Source organism: Anolis sagrei, chromosome 1, assembly GCF_037176765.1.
Source record: "Anolis sagrei isolate rAnoSag1 chromosome 1, rAnoSag1.mat, whole genome shotgun sequence".
In the NCBI taxonomy this organism is placed as follows: domain Eukaryota; kingdom Metazoa; phylum Chordata; class Lepidosauria; order Squamata; family Dactyloidae; genus Anolis; species Anolis sagrei.
In genome coordinates this window covers 141,525,909-141,551,242 of record NC_090021.1, presented here as the reverse complement: position 1 = coordinate 141,551,242, position 25,334 = coordinate 141,525,909, and the positions used below count along the sequence as shown (strand labels likewise).

Here is a 25,334-nt window from a genome sequence, read left to right as displayed (position 1 = left end):
TCAAATAAGAACAATTTTATTAATAAGGAAGCAGCATGTCTGCAGGGAGAGAAGAGTTGCTGGGCAGAGCAGAAAGTCTAGACTAGCAGTGCTTTGGAGTAGCTTTACTTATAGGTACAGCTACAATAAAAACAATCCGCTTCCTTTTAGACAAGGACACTAAATTAAGGTGCAGATCTGCATATTATCTACCAAAGTAGACCAAGCCCTGAATCCATGCCCCATTACAATCCCTTCATGCTAAAGCAGAAATCTGTTCCCAAAAGGAAGATCTATTACTAAGGGTGGAACTTATAATGCAGGGATCAAGAATCTTCACCCGACCATGAATCTGTAACATAGTTCTTAAACCTTCAGACATTACTGCTGCTCTTACTCCTCCTAATCAGAAGTAAGAACTCCACAAATCCTCAGGACACACTTGAAAATGTCACTGACCTTGGGAAGTCGTCTTGCATTAATTGACTTTTATAGAGTGATAATTACACAAGTAGACACCTTCACTACATGTATACATTCAGGAAATTATGTATAGAATACTGCAAAAACACAGTAAGACATAAGTCTGCCCACAGATGCTCAGGAAGTACCCTTACTTCCCAAGCTTTGGAACAATGTCCTCTTCCTACTCCAGTGTCTGCACGATTGCAGGTTATTGCTTTTCCTCCTTCTGATCGCCAGAAGTCCCGGAACTTCCAGAGCTCTCCCGCTCTGATGCCATCTGAAAGGAATGGGACAAAGAAAGTACAGTGTTAAGCACAGCGATGTTGAGGCACATGACATTCCTTCTAGCAAGCTGCTTTGAGAGATCAGGAGAATTTTCATTTTCCTGTGTCAAGGTGTTTCAACAATGAGAAAGGCTTTGTACAGGGTGAGGCAGCATAACTTCCTTTTTTAAAATGTGTGCCATTCAGTCGGTTGAAGACGTAGCAGTGCGCTAGTGGTCTCGTTCGAGAGGCGGGAGTATAAAGTTTTGTCCTGACACAGTTCAGTTGCCATCATGCGTTGGAACAGTGAGGGCGTGCTTTTGCCATTGAGGCCTACTTTTCGAGCGGATTTGAAATGGCCGGCCCGCTCTCCAGATTTGGCCCCTTGTGATATTTTTTATGGGGTTTTTTGAAATCCCGTGTTTATGTGAACCGTCCAAGGACCCTACAAGATTTGAAGACCAACATCCAGGAAAAAACTGCCAACATAACGCCTGTTATGCTGGCAAGAGTCATGACAAACGCCAGAAATTGGTTTACTCTGTGTATGCAGAATGGAGAAGGGGGGACGTCACCTACCTAACTTGATCTTCAAAACTACGTAAAACAAAACTTTAGGTATGTGCCTACATTATAAAAAAATTAAAAATTTCTGATTCATACCATGGGTTTTATTAAGTTTTGAAAAAAGGAAGTTATGCTGCCTCACCCTGTATTTGCAGAATTTATAGCAACTGGGTTAAGTTTTCAGAGACTTTAAAATCCTTATCAAAAGTCAAGGGAGCCATGCTGGCCAGAAGAAATATTTGTGAGTCCAGGTCAGTGCTATAGCTTCATGAAACTCATCAGAAGGGCACAAAAACATGTACAAACTCCTGAGACCTCATAAACGATGCAAGACAGACGGAAATCCTGGCTTGATGTTAAATTCGGAATATATCTACATGATGCTCTGAGATAAAATGAGGAGAGGTAAAAAGGTAAAGATTTCCCCTTACATTAAGTCTAGCTGAGTCCAATTCTGGGGGATGGTGCTTATCTCCATTTCTAAGCCAAAGAGCTGGCATTGTCCATAGACACCTCCAAGGTCATGTGGCCGGCATGACTAAATGGAACGCTGTAACATTTCTGCAGAAACAGTACCTATTGATCTACTTACATTTTCATGTTTTCAAACTGCTAGGTTGGTAGAAGCTAGGGCTAAGAGTGAGAGCTTACTCCCCTCCCCGGATTCAAACTGCCGACCTTTTGGTCAGCTAGTTTAGCAGCTCAGTGGTTTAACCTGCTGCACCACCAGGGGGCCCTTGAAGGAAGGTAGGATTCACAAATATACAAATGATACTATGGCAGGTGGTAATATATTTTTTTTTTTAAAAAAATTACCTAAACCTGGTGTTCTCGAGCTACTGGGATTAGCATCATTACACTCGCTCTCTCCAATGTTGTAGAGATTTGTGTCTATGTGATTTTATCCTGGATGGGAGATAGTTCCCTCCCCCAGACCACCTTATAAGGACACACACACCCCATGGCTATCTCCAAACTACATTTCCAGCATCCAATAGGCGTTAGTACAAGTCTGAAAGAAACAACAGCCAGCCTGTTCTCTTTTCTCTCGGCTGTGTATCGGCTTCCCTTTCAAGCTGGGAGGGAACAAGGGACTTGCAGGCACTCAAATGCAGACTGAACTGGGGGATGGGGGGTGTGTGTGTTAAGACCATAAGCCCCGACACTTCTAGGTTCAAAACCACCTCCATCCTCCCCTGTCCACTCAATTCTCCAAGATGTTGCTATCTTACCTTCTTGTAGGCCATTTCAAAAAGTTTCAGGGATGCTTGCTGTAAAGTGGTTGCTGCCTGCCTGATGTTCTCGCCTGTTTCACTATCTTTACGAGCCAACAGCTCTCTCATTTTCGCAATTTCTTCTTTCAGTTTGTTGCACTAAAAAGCAGAGTCAGAAAACACACCAGTAACTATTTCAATTCTCTGTCAAAGGCAGCAAATTGCAACATTAATCAAGCAAACCATAGCAAATCACATCTCCAGTAGTGAAGGGCCCTGCATATATTTCTCTTGTTGATGACTAAAGTCTACACCTCTGCTGTACTACAAAGAAACTCCTAAACTGCTTTGCCTTGCTGCTTTTGGAAATGGTAGCACAAAGAAGAATGTGGCACTACACCATCCACTGTATCATGTGCCAGTATCCCTACTCCCTACCTGCAGCACCAATCTGGAAGAGGCTCTGCAGAAGAGAGACTATGTGTACTACAAATGCAAACAGTAGTCTATCGTGCTTGGTTTGTATTTGATTGAATTGTAGTTTACCAAATTTTATACATTCAAGGCAGGGGTTATGAATTCAAGTGATATCAGTAGCTGTTGACAGAACAGCACTGGAAAGTTCCCTTCCCCATACACACCATTTGAATAATCAAGATAGCTTCTTTTCCCGCCTTTTCCAGCACTTTTTCCACATATAAGGGGGGCATTATCTCCATTTATATTGTCAGGTATTTAGCATGTTTTCTAGGGCTGCTATAAAGATAATGATTTACTTAAAAACCTGCTCACTGTCTTTAAGTTCTGAAAGAACTAAAACCAGCAAACACATGAACTCCACATATGTCCAAGGTGAATCACATCCATACACATTAATTACCAATGAAGACAAAGAACAACAACCCTTTTACCAAAAAGAATCAGATGATACCAACCTCATCAGCTGGCAACTGATCTTTAAATTCTTCCATCTTGGATTCTGTATCATGAATAATTCCTTCTGCCATGTTCACAGCTTCAACACGTTCCTAAAAACAGAACTCTTGTAAGATAGTGTGCAAAATACTTAAAAATCTCTTTTGTCAATGGGGTCACAAGGAACTAGACATCATTTGCATATATATAGGGTGTAGTTTTCCATAAGCATCTTCTGTCAAATCTCAGCACGCTTGTATGAATAGCAATGTGATTGTAAAAAAAAAAAAACCACTCTGCCTCCATGAACTTGGAGATGTGAACTTTTCATGACTTCCTAATCAGGAAGCCAGGGTAAGTGCAAGAAAAAAAGTGACAGTATCTAGTTAATGGTGGGAGGCATGTGCCCAACAGATGGTAATGTTTACATTGTATAAGATTTATTTACAGGCAGACTATCTTCTAAACCAGTGGTTCTCAAACTGGATCCCCAGGTGTTTTTGCCTACAACTACCAGAAATCCCAGCCAGTTTACAGGTATTAAGATTTCTAGGAGTTGAAGGCCAAAACATCTGGGGACCCACAGGTTGAGGACCACTGTTCTAGACTATGTGGGAAAACAGAGTTTGTAATTTTTAACTACTTTGACAATACATACTTTACATAGAGAGGAAAATGTGGTTTTCCAAAGTCATTCCTAGTGGCATTGGATGTAAAACTGGTACATTACATTGTCATGACATCAGATTTTTTAGTAAATTACAAATATTGCCAAAATCACAACTACTTATTCAAAGCAGGGATAATATTCCCAGATATTAATCGGGATATAATGAATACTTAAGTCATTCATGATGATATTTTCATACCATCAGTTCAATGTTCCAGCTAGTAATTCTGTTAGTAGAAAATAGTTATTATGAACCTGTTAATTTCCCCTGGCTTTTAAGACCAGCTAATGTTAGTAGTTTTGGATTGGAGCAATTTGATGTTACTGTTTATTTGATCAGACTATTATTTATTTGTGATGCTTTTATCTCTACTTTTGCTGAAGCTATATATAGGATATACATTATATAACCATGAAAGCTGGAAAATTTCCGTTCCAAAGCCAAATTCATCATGGTGTATAGTGATTGTGATTTATATATGATTGACTTGTGTGTATGAAATTTGCCAGTGGGGGATTGGCTGAGTGATTTACGAGAATTATCAACGCCTTGTTGGAGCAGGGACAATTACCATCTACCTTTAAATAAGCAACAGTAAGACCTATTTTAAAGAAGTTGTCCCTTGACTCCTCAATATTAAATAACCACTGGCCCATTTCTAATCTCCCCTTTTTTGGGCAAGGTTCTGGAGTCGATTATCTTGATTCTTCATAGCCTGGTTTTAGGCCTGGTCATGGAACTGAGACAGCTTTGGTCACCTTGGTGGATGACCTCCGCAGAGAACTAGACAGGGGGAGTGTGTCCCTCCAGGTTATCTTTGGAATCTCAGCGGCTTTTAATACCATCAGCCATGGTATCCTTCTGGGTTGGTTCTCCAGAATGGGTCTTGGGAGCACTGCTTTGCAGTGGCTCTGCTCCTTCGTGGAGTATTGAACCCAGATGGTGATACTGGGGCACACCTGCTCAGACCCCTGGACAATGACCTGTGGGGTCCAGCAAGGTTCGATTCTTCCCCCTATGCTCTTTAACATTTACATGAAATCGCTAGGTGAGGTCATCCGGAGTTTAGTGTTGGGTGTCATCTGTATGCAAATTACATTCAACTACTTTTTTCCACCTAATTCCAAGGAAGCTTCCTGGATCCTGGAACGGTGTCTGGCAGCTGTGATGGACTGGATGAGGGCCAACAAGCTGAGGCTTAATCCAGACAAGACAGAAGTCCTCCTGGTCAGTTGCAAGGTCGATCGGGGTATAGGGTGGCATCCTGTGCTCGACAGCATTACACTCCTCCTGAGGATCCAGGTCCGCAGTCTGGGGAGTCCTTCTGAATTCATAGTTGAGGCTTAAAGTTCAGGTGTCGGTGGTAATTCAGTAGGGGTTTTATATACTGTTTTATGTATGTTGTTATGTATATTGCCATTGTTATTTATTTTATTGTATGCTCTGTATTTTACAGCACTATCACGTGCTTTTGAAAGCTGCCCTGAATCCCTTTTGGGAGATGGTGATGGAATATAAATTATTATTAGTATTATTACATCATCACAAATATGGAACTGTGTGCCATTTTGCTATTCTCAAAGAAATGAAGAAACCATTAGCTCATAAGCTACATAACTCTTCTGTACATAACTCATAGATGTTTTAAAATGTTCTTTGAAGATTAGTGAGTATAGCCTGATATTGCCCTTGGAATTACTACAAAAACAATCTATTGCAAAATGTGATCATGAGGCACAGGCTACTGACTTTTTATTTGGCATCCTGATAACATTACCTTTTTTCGTCTGTCTTCTTCTGCATATTTCTCAGCATTTTTCACCATATTTTCAATATCATCTTTGCTAAGACCACCAGAAGACTGTATCACAACTACAGAAATGTGAAAAAAGAATACACTGTTTATCTCTAGTCCCTCAAAGTACCAAGATTAAACAGGAGGAGCACACTCTACTGGTAAAAGATTTACCTACTAGCCAAGCTAATCCCTTCCTCCAATGTTTAGTCTTTCTCACCCTTCAACTACCTTGGACTATAAATCCTATCACAATTCCAACTAGAATGGCTGACTGCAAATTGTAGTCCAATACGTCTGAAAGATGCCATGGTGGCAAAACTTGACCTGGGTTAACAACTAACAATCATTAGTAGCAATTTGTGCTCTCATTTAAATGGAGGTACCAGGCATTCATCAGTGTCTACACATTGTGAACACAGCTAATGAGCGGCCTACCTCTCTAGAATTCTGGTTCCACATGTATAGTTTAAGACAATACCGATGGCAACAAAGACACAGTCCCATGACCTCCACCATTAGCATTTCTTTATTGGAAAAGAGTGAAAATGACAGCCCATCTTTACTTTAAGTACCATGTCCTTCTTGCATAACCTAGCCCTTTTTAACATCTTTTATGTTCCGTAATCATTAGGGGCAAATTCCATACTCCCAAACCCCTTGGAGGCCAGCTTCCTAATGGTGCATGCTCAGTTATCAATCTTCCACACAACTTTTCAGAATGAGGCGTTGATATAATTGCATCACAGCACACACTAATCAGGTACTGGCCCGTAACCAAAGTTCAGACAACTAGTTCATCAGACTGGAAATGTTGTTTGAAGCTTCCTTCTAAAGTAGGGGGATAGTGGGAGCATCTTCCCCACTGCTATTTACAAGCCGCACAGTCAATTCCAATGAAACTAGAAGTAAAGTCATGATCTTTCCAGTCATTAACTGAAATATGGCAGATTATTCTAGTTTTTAGGAGTGGTGGAGGGCACAAGATGATAAGTGGCCACATTTTCTGGTAATTTATTTATTTTCTGTTTTTATCACATTTACTTTCTAAATAAAATTTATTAAAAAATAAATAAAACTGGGATCAGCAAGATGGCCACATGTGATACACTGGTTGTATTTTTCCCCACCCCTGTTCTAGATTATTCTTGGCTCAGCCTTTTAAGTGTGTGTGTTTATGGATTATTACCAAAAACACTAGATTGCAACACCAATATTGGTAATCTGTTCTCTCCTTTAGAGAAGCAAACATCTATGCACTCACTCTGTTGCTCTCGTCCTGTGCCTTTATCTTTTGCAGACACATGAACAATTCCATTGGCATCAATGTCAAAAGTCACCTCAATCTGGGGGACTCCCCTTGGAGCTGGTGGAATTCCAACCTGGAAATGCAAAGTGTTCTGTTGATAACTCTGAAGAAGTCTCCATTATTGACCTGAAGCCATGAGCATTATGAGCTTGAATGTGTCTTCAACTTATTTATTAATGTGGGCTGCTACTTTACTCATCCCTTTCCCCTAGGAATTTCAACAAAACTGATAACATAGTCAAGTCATCTAATTAAGGCCAACTGAACAACCTTGGGCAGGTGGCAAAAATACCATGCCTCGATCCAAACAGCAACAAAAACAAATGAAAACAGATTTGTTGATCACGGCTAAACCGGAGGAGGGTTGAAGTACAACTCCTCCAATTTCCCATGCCAAAGGTCTTAGGCAGTCACCCTGGAACCTCTAATTAATTTTTGATGAATTTCTGCCAATAAGAAAAAGGCAGTGTTGAATTAGCTGGAACAATACTTTGAACTATTATAAAACAGCTCCTGTGCTATAACTACCCCTCCCATTTGAGTGATGTATAGATGGTACTTGGGCAGATACTACAATTTATATTAGGAAAAGCAACACCAAGAGAACACCTGCTAGAGCCATTTTAAAATCTGCATGCTTTAAGAAAACAAACATAATAGTAGTCCAAATATTAGCTAAACTTAACAAACATAATAGTAGTCCAAATATTAGCTAAACTTAACAAATGGGAACCTGCTTTTAGATATTGTTTCTACTACAGGAATCACTTATGGTGCTTTGGAGAGATATCCTGCCAACCTAACAGGTAGAGTGAATTAACTTTCCACGATATTATAGTTATTAGTGTAGAAAAATGCCTCCACATTAGACATTAACGTACCAAAGTAAATTGACCAAGCAATTTGTTGTCCGTAGCCATTTCTCTCTCGCCCTGATGGACTTTGATTTCCACCTGAGTCTGTCCATCTGCAGCTGTAGAAAATACCTATGAAAGAGAAACGCATTTGATTCTAGCAATGTTTGTGACTGTGTTGTATAACTAAACAGTGGGAGGCAAAGACAAAAGACTTAAGACAGTCAAGCCAAAAGGAACCTAGGAATTTCTTTAGTGGTATTATGCTACCTCAATGTCTCCATTCTGTTAGCTGGTGGGGAGTAATACACAGATTAACGATTAATTAAATTGTATGACTTTGCTGTCATAAAATAAGGCAGTGTCCCTAATGGCCCATCAACCTTGCCTCTATCTCACATCTCTTATGTGAGATTCTTCTATATGCTACCAGCCACAGTCTAATGATTATGTCATGAAATCTGTCATCACGGAATAACACAACAGCTGTGTTGTATGACATATGTAAAAAATACAAAAAAATCACAATAGTTACAGATTACTGTAAGCGTTCTGGGCAAAATCCTGTCATCATCTAACACTAGTCTGACAGAGGAAAAGGAAGCAAAATCATTTGAAGTATTCTACTGAAAAGACGAGGTTTGCTGCACCAGTCCTCCAAAACCCATTTCAGATAGACATTACAAGAAGTACAACTTAGCCTTAGGAACTGGCTTGGAAACCTCTCTTTTCCCTTTTTTGATGTTTCTTTAACTCTAAAGGCAATGAATTTGAATTCACTGATTATATGCAAGCCGTTCTATAAAACTTTCAGCTGAAAAAAAAACCCAGGATAAATGTGCTTTTAATAATAGAATACCTTTGTCTTAGATGAAAGGGACAGAAGAAAAAGAAGTGCAAGAAATACAGTGAAGGGGTACAGAAAAGCACAAATGGACCTATCTGATTTTTCAATATCTAGAACACTGTCCCGCTCACCTGACTCTTTTTGGTTGGAATAGTTGTGTTTCTGTTGATGAGCTTAGTAAACACACCACCAAGTGTTTCAATTCCCAGAGAAAGAGGAGTCACATCCAGTAGGAGCACATCAGTAACATCGCCAGCCAAGACACCTCCTTGGATGGCAGCACCAATAGCAACAGCCTCGTCGGGATTGACTGCTTTGCTAGGAGCACGACCAAACATGTCCTGTACAGTCTGCTGCACCTGAATGAACACGCACAGAACATTAACACAATATTCAAAATTGCATCTCCAATTGGTCCTACAATACAAATTGCCAGTGTCTTCTCACAATGGCAATATACAATTGTCACTACACTCCTGTCCATTACTAATAAGGAGCAGAAGCTTTGAGATTCAATATGCAAGACAACCACTATATCTTACAGGAGACAAACATAGCTTTCACATATATCCACAGGTAGAAAACATTATGGGATTTTCACTTTTTTGACTTAATGTCAGGGCTTCCCCTGACATTAAGTCTAGCCGTGTCAGATTCTGGGGGTTGGTGCTCATCTCCATTCCTAAGCTGAAGAGTCGGTGTTGTCCATAGACACCTCCAAGGTCATGTGGCCAGCATGACTGCATGGAGCACTGTTACATTCCCGCAGAAGGGGTACCTATTGATCTACTCACATTTGCATGTTTTCGAACTGCTTGGTTGGCAAAAGTTGGGCCTAACAGTGGGAGCTCAATCCGCTCCCTGGATTCAAACTGCCAACCTTTTGGTCAGCAAGTTCAGCAGCTCAGCGATTTAACACGCTGCACCACCATTTTGACTCATTGTGAACCTTATGTAATCACATTTTGAAAAGTGCTGGGACCGACAAATATATGGCAATAAGTTTGATCAAAATATTTATTTACAAGCAAAAGGTGTAACAGTAAAGAGAAATGTGGGGAAACCTAAAAAGAGAAAGGTGATAGCTTGAAAAACATGGGTCTCTTATCATGACATAAATGCTTTCCCTCATTCTGCATTACAATCAGTGAACGTTCCTGACATCAGATGGAAGCTGCTAGCCAGTGCTTCAATGCTAAAAGAGAGTATATTGCCCAATCCTGCAAAAGGTCTTTGTAGCACCCTTTTGCCTAACACAGAAGTGCTTGTGAGCAACTGAAAACTCTCCAAACAGCCCTACAATCTGAAAATGCAAACCGTACATCAAAGCTAGTTCGATTTAAGGTGTAAAAAATAGCATGCACAAAGAAAGCAACTGATTCTTAACTGTATCAAAAGTTAATCTTTTTTCCCCCACCAAACCTCTTTACTTATTAACATATTGTGTTAGTAGCTGGACAGGTCCAAAGGGCACCCGACTGACTCCAAGAGTATGGGATCCAAGTTTCTCAAGTCACAGGGAATCCAGCATACCTTTGGCATCCTGGTCATACCGCCCACCAAGATAACTTCTCCAATGTCACTTTTGCTGACTTCAGCATCTTGCATGGCTTTCTGGCAGGGTGCAACTGTCCTTTTGATGAGATCAGCCACAATCCCTTCAAACTGAGAACGAGACAGTTTCATATTCAAGTGCTTTGGTCCTGAGGCATCCATTGTAAGGTAGGGTAAGTTGATGTCCGTCTGCAAGATAAGGAGAAGCAAACATTAAAAATGAAGCATAAAGTAATTATCAACCAACTTTCTTTGAACAGCGAGAGACTTCGTCCCAAGTCTTCTGAGAAATCTACTGTGTTGCTCTTCTGTATTCATATGAGAGATGAAACTTCAAACTATAAGGCATTTATTACAGTTGTTAAAGTTCAATAGATACCTCAGTGAATTATTTTTTGGGGTATTTTTGAAAAAGGGGAGCTAAAACAATTTCTCTAGCAATCTCAATGACCCACCAATGAGTACTCTTAGCAATCAAACTCAAAATCAAGACTGCTCATGTTTTTTGACTCAATAACAGGACATGTTGCTACTATCATCATAACGCCAAGTTCACTGTGCCTGCCACTTTACTGATGCAACAGAGAATCTAAACAATAAATGCTTTTGCCATAGCACCAATCACAAATACAGGATCACTGAAAACATCAGTTTGCCTTTAAAATGCTACAATGTGCGACAGCTTTAAATTATTCTCACAAACTGATGAAACCAAAGATCAAATATTGAAAATTACTGTATATTGGCAGTTGCTCACCTGGACTGAAGAAGAGAGTTCACATTTTGCTTTTTCTGAGGCCTCTCTCACTCTCTGTAAAGCCATGTTATCTTTAGTTAAGTCAACACCTGTCTAAAAGACAAAAAAGTCATATGTTTGTTTATTATTTATTTATCACATTTGCACCCTGCCCTTCTCACCCCTAGAGGAATTCAGGGTGGCGTCACAAAGGCAACAATTCAGTGCCACATAAACATAGACATATTGGTAAATCAACAATCACATACAATCCCACCCAATTAAAAACATAAGCATTAAAACATCAAAACAACAATTAAAATCACAGAATCCAGGTCATGTTCCAGGGCCAGTCTGAGTTGTCTTTCTGTTATTTGTAGTCTTTTACTGTACTGCTTACTGATCAAAAGCTTGGTTCCAAAGCCATGTCTTTAAATTTTTCTGAAGGCCAAGAGGGAGGGGACCAATCTGATTTCATTTGGGGGGGGGGAGTTCCACAGACAAGGGGCCACCATTGAAAAGGCCGTCTCTCGTCCCAACCAGTCACGCTTGCGAGAAGGGTGGGACCAAGAGCAGGGCCTCCCCGGATATTAGCCTCCGAAGTGCATCATAGAATGAGATATGTTCGGACAAGTAAGCTGTTCCTTTATTAATGAAACAAATCCATGACTTGGTTGTACATTAAATATTCAAACCATTTTTTTTCTGATTCCTCCGGCTCCAAATATTGAGAAGCAAGCAACAGTATCAATACTTTGTGGTAAATGTATTCTAACATACAAAATATCCTGAACTTGAGGCAAATTTCTCCATTGTAGCCTTTTGTTGGATCTTTGAAAAGTGAGAATGGGAACTTTTTTCAAACCTAATTCAGTTATAGTCCAGTAAGTGAAGGTGAATTATCTATATCCTACTAAAAGGAAAGAATAACCCACCATTGCTGCAAAATTTAAAAAGGATAAATGACATAGCATCTATCCAGAACTGTTTAAAGTTATCATATGCATATGGTAACAAGCAAGCCACTCATTACATACATACACTATGCTTTACATTTATAGTATCAAGTTTAGTAAGATATATCATTTGTATTCTGCCTTTCTTCTAGAGTGGGACCCAAAATTCTCTACAGGTCTGAATGTAGACTTTCATCAAACTTCCCCTAACACAGCTAAGAAAAGTGGGAGAGCCAAAAATCTTTTGGCTCTCCAAGTCTCTTGGACTTTAACTTCCAAAATCGCCAGCTGGAATGAGCCAACTGTAAGGATTTGTGGAAACTGTATGTCAGCCCCCATTTATAGTTCCTAGGAAGTAACTACAGAACTCATGTCTATTACAATTAAACAGACCTTATATAAGTAGAAGTCCACAGATAAAAGGAATAGACACATATATTTGTTTTTCAGAGAATGCTATCTCTGTACTACTTTCGAAAACCAGAAATGTATTTTGGAGAAAACTTAGTTGATGCATGGTCTCCACAAGATCAATGGGACAAGAAGAAGAAAAAAAGTCTTGAAAATCAGTAGGTGATTTGTTAATCTATGCAAATGTAATTACAGATATATTTTAAAGATTGGATTAAACTCAAAATATGAAGATAACTTTTTGAAAACTAGATTATGGAATATGATTTACTTACCTCTCTTTTGAATTCTTTTACAATATATTGTAGCAATGCCTGATCGAAATCTTCACCGCCCAAGAAAGTGTCACCATTGGTAGATTTGACCTCAAAGACTCCCTTCTGAATTTCCAAAATAGAAATATCAAAAGTGCCACCACCCAAGTCATAGACTGCAATACTAGATGAAAGAAAAAGCAGACCTCAGTATTTAATGTATCCATGCAGCATGGGGAACTTTGTTTAATCAAAGGCTACTATATTAATTGCCCTTTTCTACCTTTTCTAATCTAAAACTTTCAAAATATATCAATTTTTCAGTATCAGTTATGCAACCTTATTTTGGTAAGCAATTGATTAAAACTGAATTCTCTTCAAAAAAAGAAAAAAACAGTAACAAAAATATGGTTCATTTATAAGAGAAGTCGTTGGCATCAAGGCTTCCGACTTTTAAGTAGTTGCATATAAAGGGTGTATTATTTGTTTACAACATTTATATGCCACCCTTCTCACCCTGAGACTGAGATTTTGCATTACATCTGATGAAATATTTATTATTTGCTATGTCAAACAAGACTTTATCTGCAAAGTTACTTGCTAATTAATGAATCTTCAATTTCAGGAACCAGTCCTCTTGTCCTAATATATCATACAACAATACTCAGAAGCTGGCAGCTAAATGAGCCAATCTACTGGACATGTTTCCTGAAGATATGAAGTAGGATTGTCAAAGTCATATGGGATAGTCACGTGCTTACACTTTGTCTTCAGCCTTGTCCAACCCATAGGCCAGAGCTGCAGCCGTAGGCTCATTTATCACTCTCAGAACATTCAGTCCGGCAATCTGTCCAGCATCCTTAGTAGCCTTGGAAGAAGAGGGAAGCATGTTAATTATTGTTTGAGCATGCATACGTCTAGATCTGATGCTACATTTTGTCACTGTGTGCCCCCAAGTCATTTCTGGCTTATGGCGATCTCAAAGAGAAGCTGTCACAGATTTGTTCAGAAGGGGTTCCCCATTGCATTCCTCATACTATGCTATAAACTTCTTTTCAGGGATAACTTTTGACAACCTGGCAAGAAATTTCAATACAGAAAGATACACCGAACTTTATTCTGAACTCATTGCAGAATGAAAGACAATGGAAACCCGATTGCAGCAACCTTACCTGCCTTTGAGAGTCATTGAAATAAGCCGGGACTGTGATGACAGCATTTTTTGCTGGATGTCCCAAGTAGTTTTCTAGAAAACAAGTAGAACGTATGTGTTAGAAAAAAACTTGACTCTCTTATCTTAGAGAAAAAGACAGCTGACTGCATTACAGCTACTAAAATGTATGCCACTGTATTTCAAACAATGCAGATCTTGCAAGCCCATTTGCCTCTGAATTATCTGAATACTATTACTTGTTTAAAATTTTTAATCATCTGTTATAGCTAGAGCTTCAGAAAGAAAGCTGTACCAACCACAGCAAAAGCAAAATACAACGATATAGTTTAGACATAGGAACAATAGTCATTATCAGAATCAAAAGAGAATATAGTAGGCCATCCACAATTATAGTGAGAGAAGAGTACTAGACCCCAACAAATCTGGAAACACAGTGAATAAAAATTGCTCTTTTATTATTTTATTTACTTTTTGCTTATTGAATTTATATTCCATCTTTCTTTCGAAGAGAGATTCAAGGTGGCTATTACGTTAGGGACATTTATCTAGGGCAGTGGGTTCTCAATCTTCCTAATGCCCCTTTAATACAGTTCCTTTAATACAGTTCTTCATGTTGTGATCTCCAACCATAAAATTATTTTTGTTGTTACTTCATAACTTCATTGTGTGATGTTGTTCTCCAAACTATAGGCTGTCTCTGAGTTACAAACAATTCCTACTTAAGAATGGGACTGAGACAACAGGGAGGCAAAGGAATCTATCCTTTGGAAGGGAAGTTCACTCCTGAAAGGGTTATCAAAATTGTACTTTGAAAAGTGGCTCTGAAATAGAAAGTAATATTCAGCTCAGTTAAAGGCATGACAGAAATAAAGGTCTTTATGTTTCATTCAAACTCCTGTTCAGAAGGGGCAATGCAATTAGATCTTCCATAGCTTTGGAGCTTTTATCAGAAGCCCCAGATAACAATATGCCTGTATGGAAATGCATTTTGTAAATGGTCTTGGTCCATGTATTCAATGTAATTGTCATATATTTCTATACAAATTAATTATAAATCCATTGATTTATTGTCAAAGGCTTTCAAGCTGGTGTTGTTGCCTGCATCCCTGGCTGGCATATTCAGAGGATGTGATGCTGGTAAAAGCAAGTGGAATATATACTTACCACCATCAGATACTCTGAAGATGGCAGCCACAGATGCCAGTGAAATATCAGGAGAAAATGCTGGTAGAACACGGCCACACAGCCCCAAAACCACACAACAGCCCAATCCATTCATTTTTTTTTGTATTTGTGGAGAAACTGATTAATATTTTGTACTTCCTTTGAGGAGTTGAGAGTGCAATATAAGAAATATTATTTCTTCCTCTGCCTTGTGGGAAACTTAGGCTGGAAGAAAGTGACTGCACATAGGTACTTGTATTTTAATGTTTTAGTGTATTTTGGGATATGATGTTTTAAACGATTGTCTGTGATGTTGTTGTGAACCGGCCAGAGTCCCTCTCCGGAGGTGAGAAGACCGGTATATAAAAGTTCTAAATAAATAAATAAATACTTAAGCATTTTTCTATACAAACCTGCAGTTTCTTTCATCTTCATTAATATGAAGGCACCAATCTGGCTTGGGGAATACAGTTTCCCATGAGCTTCTAACCAGGCATCACCATTACTGGCACGGACAATTTTAAAAGGAACATTTTTGCTGAAAATGTAATTTTCAAAAAATTAGAATCCACGGCAGCAAATTCAACACAAACATAATAACTCCACTGGCTGATGAAAATGAAATCAATTCTGGCAGATGGGACACTGTAACATTACAGCGTCTTATACTGCATATAAAATGCAATGAAAATATAGTAATAATTTCCATAGCAGCACTGCTTCCCCAAAATAGAATTTTCTCTATTCCCCTTTCCAACATTTAATTCTGTAATTGCAGGCTTACCTAGGCTTCACTAAAATCTGTTTCGATGATAATGCATAGACTGGCTGCATCCTCTCCACTTTCCAGAAAGGAGAAAGTGAGCAGCTTTCTAGTCTTCCCAAATATGAAAACTGCACATGCTGCCATCTCACAAGAATCCCCCTCACTCCAAATGCTCAACAGTGAGGCTTTCTTACAAAGCCATCATGACTTTCTTCATCCTTCTTTCCTATGCAAGACTTACAAGCAGATTTATTTATGTTATTTACTGCATTTATATTCCACCCTTCTGACTCCAAAGGGAACTTAGGACGACTCATAACAAAGGCACATTTCAATGCCATGAATACATATCACAGATTTAAAACATATAAACTTAAAACAATTACTTAAAATCACACAATCCAAAAGCATATTCCAGCAGCCATCCCGGTTATCACTTGCATTATTCATTATTGCACTGAGACCATTATTGCACTGGGAATCATTGTCCAAAGGCTTGGTCCCACAACCTCTTCACTTTCTTCCTGAAGGTCAGGAGGGAGGGAGTTCCATAGCGGAGAGGCCACCTCCGAGAAGACCCCGTCTCTCATCCCCACCAGTCATGCCTTTTCTCAGGATACCATCTTCACATTTATCAGTTCAGTTTTAGATGGGCCTAATCTAGCCCACAGAAGCTCCCAAACCAGTGCAGACCATGAAGTAGTCCAAAATCAACAGTGGAGGTTCTCTTCCTGTTTATATCCCATCAAAGATAAAAGAAAAGAGCAGGGAATCCCAATGCTGCTTTATTGCCCCCATTTACTCTTCCTGACTGTGAATAGTACACCGTGGATGAAACCATCCCCGACTGGGCCACAGATTTGTGAAGTGGCCCTAAAACTGTGGCCATGTAGGGTGTTGCCCACACCACAATGTATCCAGGTGGAGAAGACATGACATGAACAAATCTATTCTGATAAAGCCAGCCTGGAAAAGTGACCCTGTCCCTTGATATCATCCAGCCCATTCTTGGCCATCGCTGAGCTGTACAACTGCAAGCCTGGAGACACTTGTAGATAACATAGCTCTACAAACACAAATTTATTTATTTATTTAATGCATTTATACCCCGTCCTTCTCGACCTCCGAGGAGAGACTCAGAACGGCTTCCAAACAGGCAACAATTCAATGCCATGCATGATATAAAACACATAATAAATAATAAAAAACTATTACAACTCCCAGAAGCTTTTTGAGAATTTTTTAAAAATGCTTACATATCTTTCTGCACTTCTGAATCATCATATCGCCGTCCAATTAGCCTTTTGGTAGCATAAAGGGTATTGTGTGGATTAGTTACAGCCTGCCGTTTTGCTGGCATACCAACCAATCGCTCACCATCATTTGAAAATGCTACAACAGAAGGCGTGGTTCTGGCACCTTCAGCGTTTTCCAGCACCTGCATAAGAGAAAATAATTAAATGTTACCAATAGTTAGTAGGCTAAAGTAATCAACAATTTAAAAATACCAACAGTTATTTCTCACTCACTTTAGCTTGCTTTCCTTCCATGACTGCCACACAGGAGTTGGTTGTGCCAAGATCAATTCCAATGACAGCACCTTTGATTGCTTCTGAGCTGAAAGATGAAGGTTACCATCTAGGTTTAGGTCACTGAGCAATATTTTTTAATAAACAAAAACCTGCTTCCAAAACTCTAAATTAACATACAGATTGCTACACAGAAACAAACAACAACATGGAGACTAGCATACTTTATTCCAAGCCAAAATTATTGTTAATTGCTATCAGGCTAGCTTCAATGTAAAACCCTTTGAATAATAAGACCTCCAAGTCACCCTGTCATCAAAAGCCCCACTCAGGTCTAGCAAACTCAGTCTAACCACCTAGTGAGAATAAACAGTATTATATGGCTGGCTCGCACACTGCAGCACTTTGTTGCAAGATCTACATTTACCGTAAATGCTTGGAACAAAGAGGGGAGCATTATCACCGTTGGTAGTGCTTATACACATTTCAATCATCAAATAGAAACCAGAAGAAAACGTGTTATTGATGCTACACTTTCACCTATTCAGTACCCTGAGTAGGTTGCTGGTCTACTCTTTAACTATAAAAGGAATATTTGACATTTCTGAAACTGTTTGAAATGCTTAAAACGAGTAAATATCCACAAAGACAATGATCCACATTCATCATGAACTTTAATCAGTCAATTATCACACTGCAAAGACACAACTTTGCTTGTTTAAACCCTTAACCTTAAGTATGGCATCAGTTCCCTGTACTTTTTTATACCCACCTTTATCCAACACTTTGAACCAAAATAATTCACCATTCTCACTCTAACCACACAATTCTTCACCTTTAATCTTTGCAGCCTTTGCTTCTCCATGCTCCATATCCCTTTCTCCATTCCTGTCCAAAAAGAATGGAGAAAGGGTCTGCTATGACGTATCTCTCCCCCTTTCTCTATTCTTGTCCTTTCTCCATTCCTTCCCTATTTGTGACCTTTGTTCACCTAGCTATCATGTGAAGGCTCCTGCAAAAAAACAAAAAACCCAAACCTATGATCTTCCTCCTTTGCTGTTCCTTAAGCACATAATACATGCCAAATACTCTTTTTTTAAAAAAAAATAACTCTTCTCAATATCCAATATGAAGGCTTTTGCACAATCATGCTCTCCTTATAACCAATATTCTCTTGTATCTTACGTTCTTCTTCTTCTTTTTTAAGATACTAATAAAGAGAAAAGGTTATGTCAGAACTCTTGTAAAGCATATGGCATTCTTGGACTCTGGAAATAGATATGGTTATTTGTCTGTACAACAAAGATAAGTACATTTATGTGTAGGATTCTCAATACAGGTTATTTCAACACTTCAGGATCCATAATTGTTGGTTTGTTCAAAAACACTACTTACGCATATTTCCTGCTAGCTACAGCTCTGAGGATATCTTGACTTAACCCATCCCAGATAACCTACAAAAGAAAAAAAATGTTTTGCAAAGTCATTATCTCTAAGGAGAATGAGTCAATTTTCACAATCACAAATAATTTTCTTAAATCATAAATCACACCCTCTAGCAAAGTGAATTATAACTGAAAATACAGCCACTGAACAAAACCATACTGGTTTATTATAGCAGCCAAATCATAAAAAGTGCTAGACTGAAATCCCAGCCCTATGTATGTTTAGTCAGAAACAAATCCCAGTAAGCTCAACTGTGTTATCTCTCATGTAAGTATATTGAGGATTATAGTCTCAGCATTCAAGCTACATGAAGAAAACATCAATATACAAAATTGTATATTCTAGAGCACTGGTTCTCAACCTGTGGGTCCCCAGGTGTTTTGGCCCACAAGTCCCAGAAATCCCAGCCAGTTTACCAGCTGTTAGGATTTCTGGGAGTTGAAGGCCAAAATATCTGGGGACCCACAGGTTGAAAACCACTGCTCTAGAGGAAGGTTTTTATACATGCAACAGTATGTTCAAAGAAACCAATACTTTTCATCCCAAATGCATCCAATCCAATCCAGTGAACATTTACAATAAGTATTATATATATAAAGTGCCCCCCCCCCCCCGCAAATGATCCACTGTATGTCCTGGTACGGTTTGGGGAAAGATGGGCTACAGTTGATGGGACTTGCAATAGCTTTAGCCACATCCAGAGACTACTACAAACCCCATTACTCTCTTTACACTCTGGTGAGGTTTCAGGAGATGTTCAATGGATGATAGGACCTGCAAACCACATCCAGAGACTAGTGCAAATCCTTTTGGCTATGGATCTGCACCAAACTTGGGGCACTGGCTCCTCATGACCCACCTTACACACTAGTGAGGTTTGGGGGATAGGACCTGCAGTACCTTCATGCACATCCAGGAACTACTGCAAACCCCATCAACCATGGATATGGACCATACTTGGGGACACATGACCAACTTTTGATCCTGGTGAGATTTGGGGGAGAATGGACAATGGATGATAGGCTCTGCAACCCACATCCAGAGACTAGTGCAAACCCCATTGGCCATGGATCTGAATTAAACGTGGGTCACAGACCCCTCATGACCCACTTAACACTCTGGTAAGGTTTGGGGGAGGATGGACAATGGATGATTGGACCTGCAGTACCTTCACCTACATCGAGAAACGACTGCAAATTGCATCAGCCATGTATCTGCAGCAATTTCAAATAGGTCCATATGTAACACTCGACAACAAACAATGCCTTTCTCTAATAGCCTGGGGGTACCCATACTAAGTCCCAAGAAGAAGCTCAAGCAGCAGAGGCCCTCCAATCAATGGCCCCATGACTAAGCCAATTCTGATATAAGTCCAGTCACCACCATCAGTCTGCTGAGGACTGATGATGATGATCATAATAAAACTTTATTTATATACTGCCCTATCTCCATTAGGGGACTCAGAGCGGTTTCCACATATGCAAAATAATACAAAAAACATACAATATAAAACAAAAACATAACAAGAACACCCTCAAAACTTGGCTTTTCTGTTGCACTTTTGGAGGGTGATTTTACATTCCCTTTCGTTCACCCCCCCCCCCCAAAGGGTGTCCTCATATTGCACTGCCTCCTGCCTGCATGAAGGGCTTTCTCCACTATCCCATTTATGAGTTTCCCTTACAATTATATATGTTTTATTTCTATCTCATCATGTGTTTTTATCACTGTAGCTTGCTCATGTGGTCATTGAGACTGTGTTTGATTTTATTGCATCACTTTGTTTATTGTATTTTATGCTTGTTTCATTTCATTGTAATGTTATTTTATGCTTCTTATGTTATTGTATTGCAATGCACTACTGGGCTTGGGCCTCGAGTCCCCGTTGGGGAGATGGTGGCGAGGTATAAATAATGTTTACTGTTGTTGTTGTTATTATTATTATTATATACATTTATTTTTTATTTACATCACTTATATCCCGCCCATATCAGCCCACAGGCGACTCAGGGCTTAATGAAAAACATTGAGGCTATGCCCCATGCAACTGTCTTAGGTCAAAACCTAACATTTCAATGTTAATAATATTTTTTAAAAGATGGTCTACATATTGGCACAATTCGATGACAACAATACAATATAACAGCAAAAACAATTAAATGCATTTAGACAAAAAAAGACAAATTACAATAACAATTTAAAAAGAGCTATATCCGCTCATTCCAATCCTCATCCATTTCATCGTCTTGGCCGTTCCTGGGTCATTCTCCATCTCAAGCTTGACTATCTATTCTGGGGTTCCGAATGCTTGCTCAAAGAGCCAGGTTTTTACTCTCTTCTGAAAAATCAAGAGGGAGGGGGCTGATCTAATATCCCTAGGCAGGGAGTTCCACAGCCGAGGGGCCACCACAGAGAAGGCCCTGTCTCTCGTCCCCGCCAAGCGTGCTTGCGAAGCAGACGAGATCGAGAGCAGGGCCTCCTCAGATGATCTTAACTTCCTGGAGGGTTCGTAGGAAGAGATGCGTTCGGATAGGTAGGCTGGGCCGGAACTGTTTAGGGCTTTATAGGCTAAAGCCAGCACTTTGAATTGGGCCCGGTAGCAAACTGGCAGCCAGTGGAGCTGATGCAGCAGAGGAGTTGTGTGCTCACTGAGCACTGCTGCTGTTAGCAACCTGGCTGCCGCACGCTGGACCATTTGAAGCTTCCGGGCCGTCTTCAAAGGCAACCCCACGTAGTTGGGGTTCCACACTCTTCTTTGTGAACGGTAAGCTGCCAGGGGGCAAGGTTTCAATAAGGGGCCTGGACTATTTGGAACGGGCTGGGCCAAGGCTAGTGCAAGAACATGGGGAAAATGGGGCTGACTGAATGCTACAGTGCAAGGATCGGTCTCAGCAACGGCCCTACTAGAGGACCGGGGCCACTCAATCCCAGGGCCAATTAAAAGACTATAAAAAAGGTCTGGGACGGAAGAAAAGGTGCCCTCAGATGACAGGAATGGATGGAGTACAAGGCCAAGTCCTAACTGTTGGACCAAGGGCTTGAGACTAGTCATTATGATGGCGATCTAATGAATTTCCTAGGGCTTTCTTGGGCGAGGAATATTAAGAGATAAATATATAAATAAGTATAAAAATAAAAGGTGACTTTGCCAGTTCCTTCGTCTGAAATATATAACCTACTGCAGGCCTGGGCAAACTTGGCTCCTCTAGGTGCTTTGGAAATGTGGGAGCTGGGAGTCCAAAGCAGATATGGAGGGCCGAGGTTTGCCCAGGCCTGGTTGAGAGGCAGCGCCGTGGAAGGAGGCCTCTTCTGTGAGGGGTTCCCCACCCTCACCCCATTGTCCTTGGCTCCCCTCTGGCAGGGCCCTTCCCCGCTTTCCCCCTTCCTTCCTTCCTTCCCTCCTTCCTTCCTTCCCCGCCGTCCCCTCAGCAGCGCTCTCACCTGGGCAGGCTTGCAGGGAGCCGTCCCTCCGCGGCGCAGGACCAAAAAGCGAGCGGCGCCCAACATGGTGGCAGCAAGAACGAGGCCGCAGAAGAGAAGCAGGAAGAGACGAGAGGCGCGCGGCGGCTCGCGGGTACTTTCTGGAAGTCTCTAGCCCACGTGGGTGGGGGCGTGAGTCCGGGGGGCGGGGCCTCGCCTTGACATAGCTGCCTTCCTTTTGCCCAAACTGAACAACAAAAATAGCAAACTCTTTAGGAAAAATACACCGTAGGTGATAATTTCTAAGGTATATTATAATCTCAGGAAAAATTTCATATATTTCTCTATGCTTCTTTTGCACCTCAAATATCCAAAACAGTTATTTTCAAGAAACAGGCAATCTTTAGACAGCTCTATAAGGTCCTCGTACGTCGGGAACGCCACGCTCCCAAGGTTAAAGAGTGAAGGTTGACGGAAAGACGTCGTCCTCGGCGAGGCGGGGCATGATTTCGCGCATGCGTACTGAGCGGTTTGAGGTTCCCCTGGAATGTGCTTTACAGGCGCAGAATGAGAGCACGCTTGGCAAGCGGCGGTGACGTCAGAAATTCCTGGGCGCGCGCGCTTTTACGAGTGGCTTATGAAATCAGGTTGCAATATGGTGCGCAGGGAGAGGCGCCTCGTGTGGAAGGCTAGTGCGTCACAAACGCGTGTCGAGGCAAAGGCCCCTTCCACACTGCTGAATAAAATCCCACATTATCTGCTTTGAACTGGGATATATGGTAGTGTGGACTCTGGGCCCTTCCACACAGCCCTCTATCCCAGAATATCAAAGCAGAAAATCCCACATTATCAAAGCAGAGGTTGTGGGATTTTCTGCCTTGGTATTCTGGGATATAGGGCTGTGTGGAAGGGCCCTCTGATATCCCAGTTCCAAGCAGATATTGTGGGGTTTCCTGCCTTGATATTCTGGGTTATATGGCTGTGCGGAAGGGTCTCTTTAAAGGAATAGACCTAGTGAAGCCAAATGTATTATTATTATTTATTTATTATTTGCATTTGTTGACCGCCACTCTCAGCCCGAAGGCGACTCGTGGCGGTGTACAGAACAAAGAACATAAAGACAACAATTACAATAGGTTAGGACTATAACATACATCTTACTAACACACAGCTAATTAAGCTAAAAATCCGCATCGTCTTGTTTGAATCATAATCGATCTCGTAGTCATAGTCCATTCCGGTGGTCATTCCAGGAAAACAAAGCACTTAATTGAAGGCCTTTTCGAAGAGCCAGGTCTTCAGGCCCCTACGAAAGGCCATGAGGGAAGGCGCCTGTCTGATTACAGCAGGGAGGGAGTTCCACAGCCGGGGGGCCACCACCGAGAAGGCCCGATCTCTAGTCCCCGCCAGGCGTGCCTGTGAGGCAGGCGGGACCGAGAGAAGGGCCTCCCCGGACGATCTCAAGGTCCTCGTGGGCTCGTAGGCCGAGATGCGGTACTCGAGGTATTTTGGGCCGGAACCGTTTAGGGCTTTGTAGGTTAACACCAGCACCTTAAATTGGGCCCGGTAGCTAATCGGCAGCCAGTGGAGCTGGGACAGCAAAGGCGTTGTGCGCTCCCTGCGTCCCGCTCCGGTTAACAACATGGCTGCCGCGCGCTGGACTAGCTGGAGCTTCCGGGCCGTCTTCAAGGGCAGCCCCACGTAGAGAGCGTTGCAGTAGTCGAGGCGGGATGTGACCAAAGCGTGTACCACCGTGGCCAAGTCAGACTTCCCAAGATACGGGCGCAGCTGGCGCACGAGCCGAAGCTGTGCAAATGCTCCCCTGGTCACCGCTGAAACCTGGGGATCCAGGCTCAACGATGAGTCCAGGGTCACACCCAAGCTGCGAACCTGCGCCTTCAAGGGGAGTGCGACCCCGTCCAGCACAGGCTGTAACCCTATACCCTGTTCGGCCTTGCGACTGACCAGGAGTACCTCTGTCTTGTCTGGATTTAATTTCAGTTTGTTCGCCCTCATCCAGACCGTCACAGCGGCCAGGCACCGGTTCAGGACTTCGACAGCCTCCTAAGAATACAAGCGCATTTAGAAACCTTCTGAACTGCCCTAGAGTGCATCTGTTCATTCGTTCAGTTGTTTCCAACTCTGTGACCTTATGGACCAGCGCACGCCAGAGCTCCCTGTTGGCTGTCACCACGCCCAGCTCCTTCAAAGTCAAGCCAGTCACTTCAAGGATGCCACCCAATCCAAAGTGCTTCATCCTTGCCTCTAATATCCTTCCCTCCAATGAGCAGTCGGGCTTTATTTCCTGAAGTATGGTATGGTGCTGGAGGAAAGTTCTTGAGAGTGCCTTGACTGCTCATTGGAGGGAAAGATAGTAGAGGCCAAGATGAAGTACCTTGGCCACCTTGGCCACATTTTTCTAAAAAGCCACAAGAGCTCTCTCATTGCATGTCTCTCATATTAACCAATAAAACTTCATTTAGGGATTTCTTCCCAGCACAGAGATTTACTTACTAGAAGTATCAGTCAATCCTCCTCTTTGCAGATTCAACAGTTTATTGGAATTCTTGACTGGCTGCTACTGCGGAGGGACACATCTCTCCCCTATAGCCTGATTGGGGATTTCTGATGCTGAACAGAATTTTGGGAAATGTAATTTAGGGCAGGATCTTTTTAATTTTATTCCATAGGGCTCCTTGTTTTTCCAAACCAAATTTCCCAGAACTCTGTGCTTTCTCAGTCTCTTTTCCAGTGAACTCTGCTTTCTCCCTGCTGCTTCCCTCTCTTAATGGTGAGAAGCCATTACTTAAAAAGGAAAAGCAGCCTTTTTGGCTTTGTTTTGCTTCCTTGTGCTGAAAATAAAACTGACTTTGAGAGGCTTCCAAGGTTTACAAAATTGAAACAAAAATTATTGGTTAAGTTTCAATTCTTAAGTTTTTAACTCATAAGCTTTATGAGCCAGAGACCAAAATTTGGGAGGTATTTTCCCCCATACATTCAGCAGAAATTGCTGAGTCATGCAAAGAATGCTCAGGCTTCTGCCCT

General features: G+C 41.2%; 1 protein-coding gene and 1 non-coding gene across 2 annotated transcripts; both read right to left on the bottom strand.

Moving 5' to 3' along the window:
* HSPA9 (heat shock protein family A (Hsp70) member 9) lies at positions 1-22,470 on the bottom strand. Its single transcript, XM_060786365.2, has 17 exons — positions 22,311-22,470; positions 18,819-18,877; positions 17,424-17,511; positions 17,151-17,332; positions 15,542-15,666; positions 13,963-14,036; positions 13,552-13,658; positions 12,812-12,974; positions 11,191-11,283; positions 10,413-10,622; positions 9,011-9,238; positions 8,060-8,164; positions 7,134-7,251; positions 5,852-5,946; positions 3,424-3,516; positions 2,507-2,647; positions 1-721 (listed from the first exon to the last, which is right to left on the bottom strand). Exons 1-17 carry the CDS (start codon positions 22,374-22,376, stop codon positions 653-655), a joined length of 2,016 nt encoding a protein of 671 aa, XP_060642348.2. The 5' UTR covers positions 22,377-22,470; the 3' UTR covers positions 1-652.
* On the bottom strand, positions 6,554-6,621 carry LOC132762252 (small nucleolar RNA SNORD63). The gene has a single exon (XR_009630138.1). It is a non-coding gene; the product is annotated as a small nucleolar RNA SNORD63 (small nucleolar RNA).
* Positions 22,471-25,334: the final 2,864 nt, after the last annotated feature.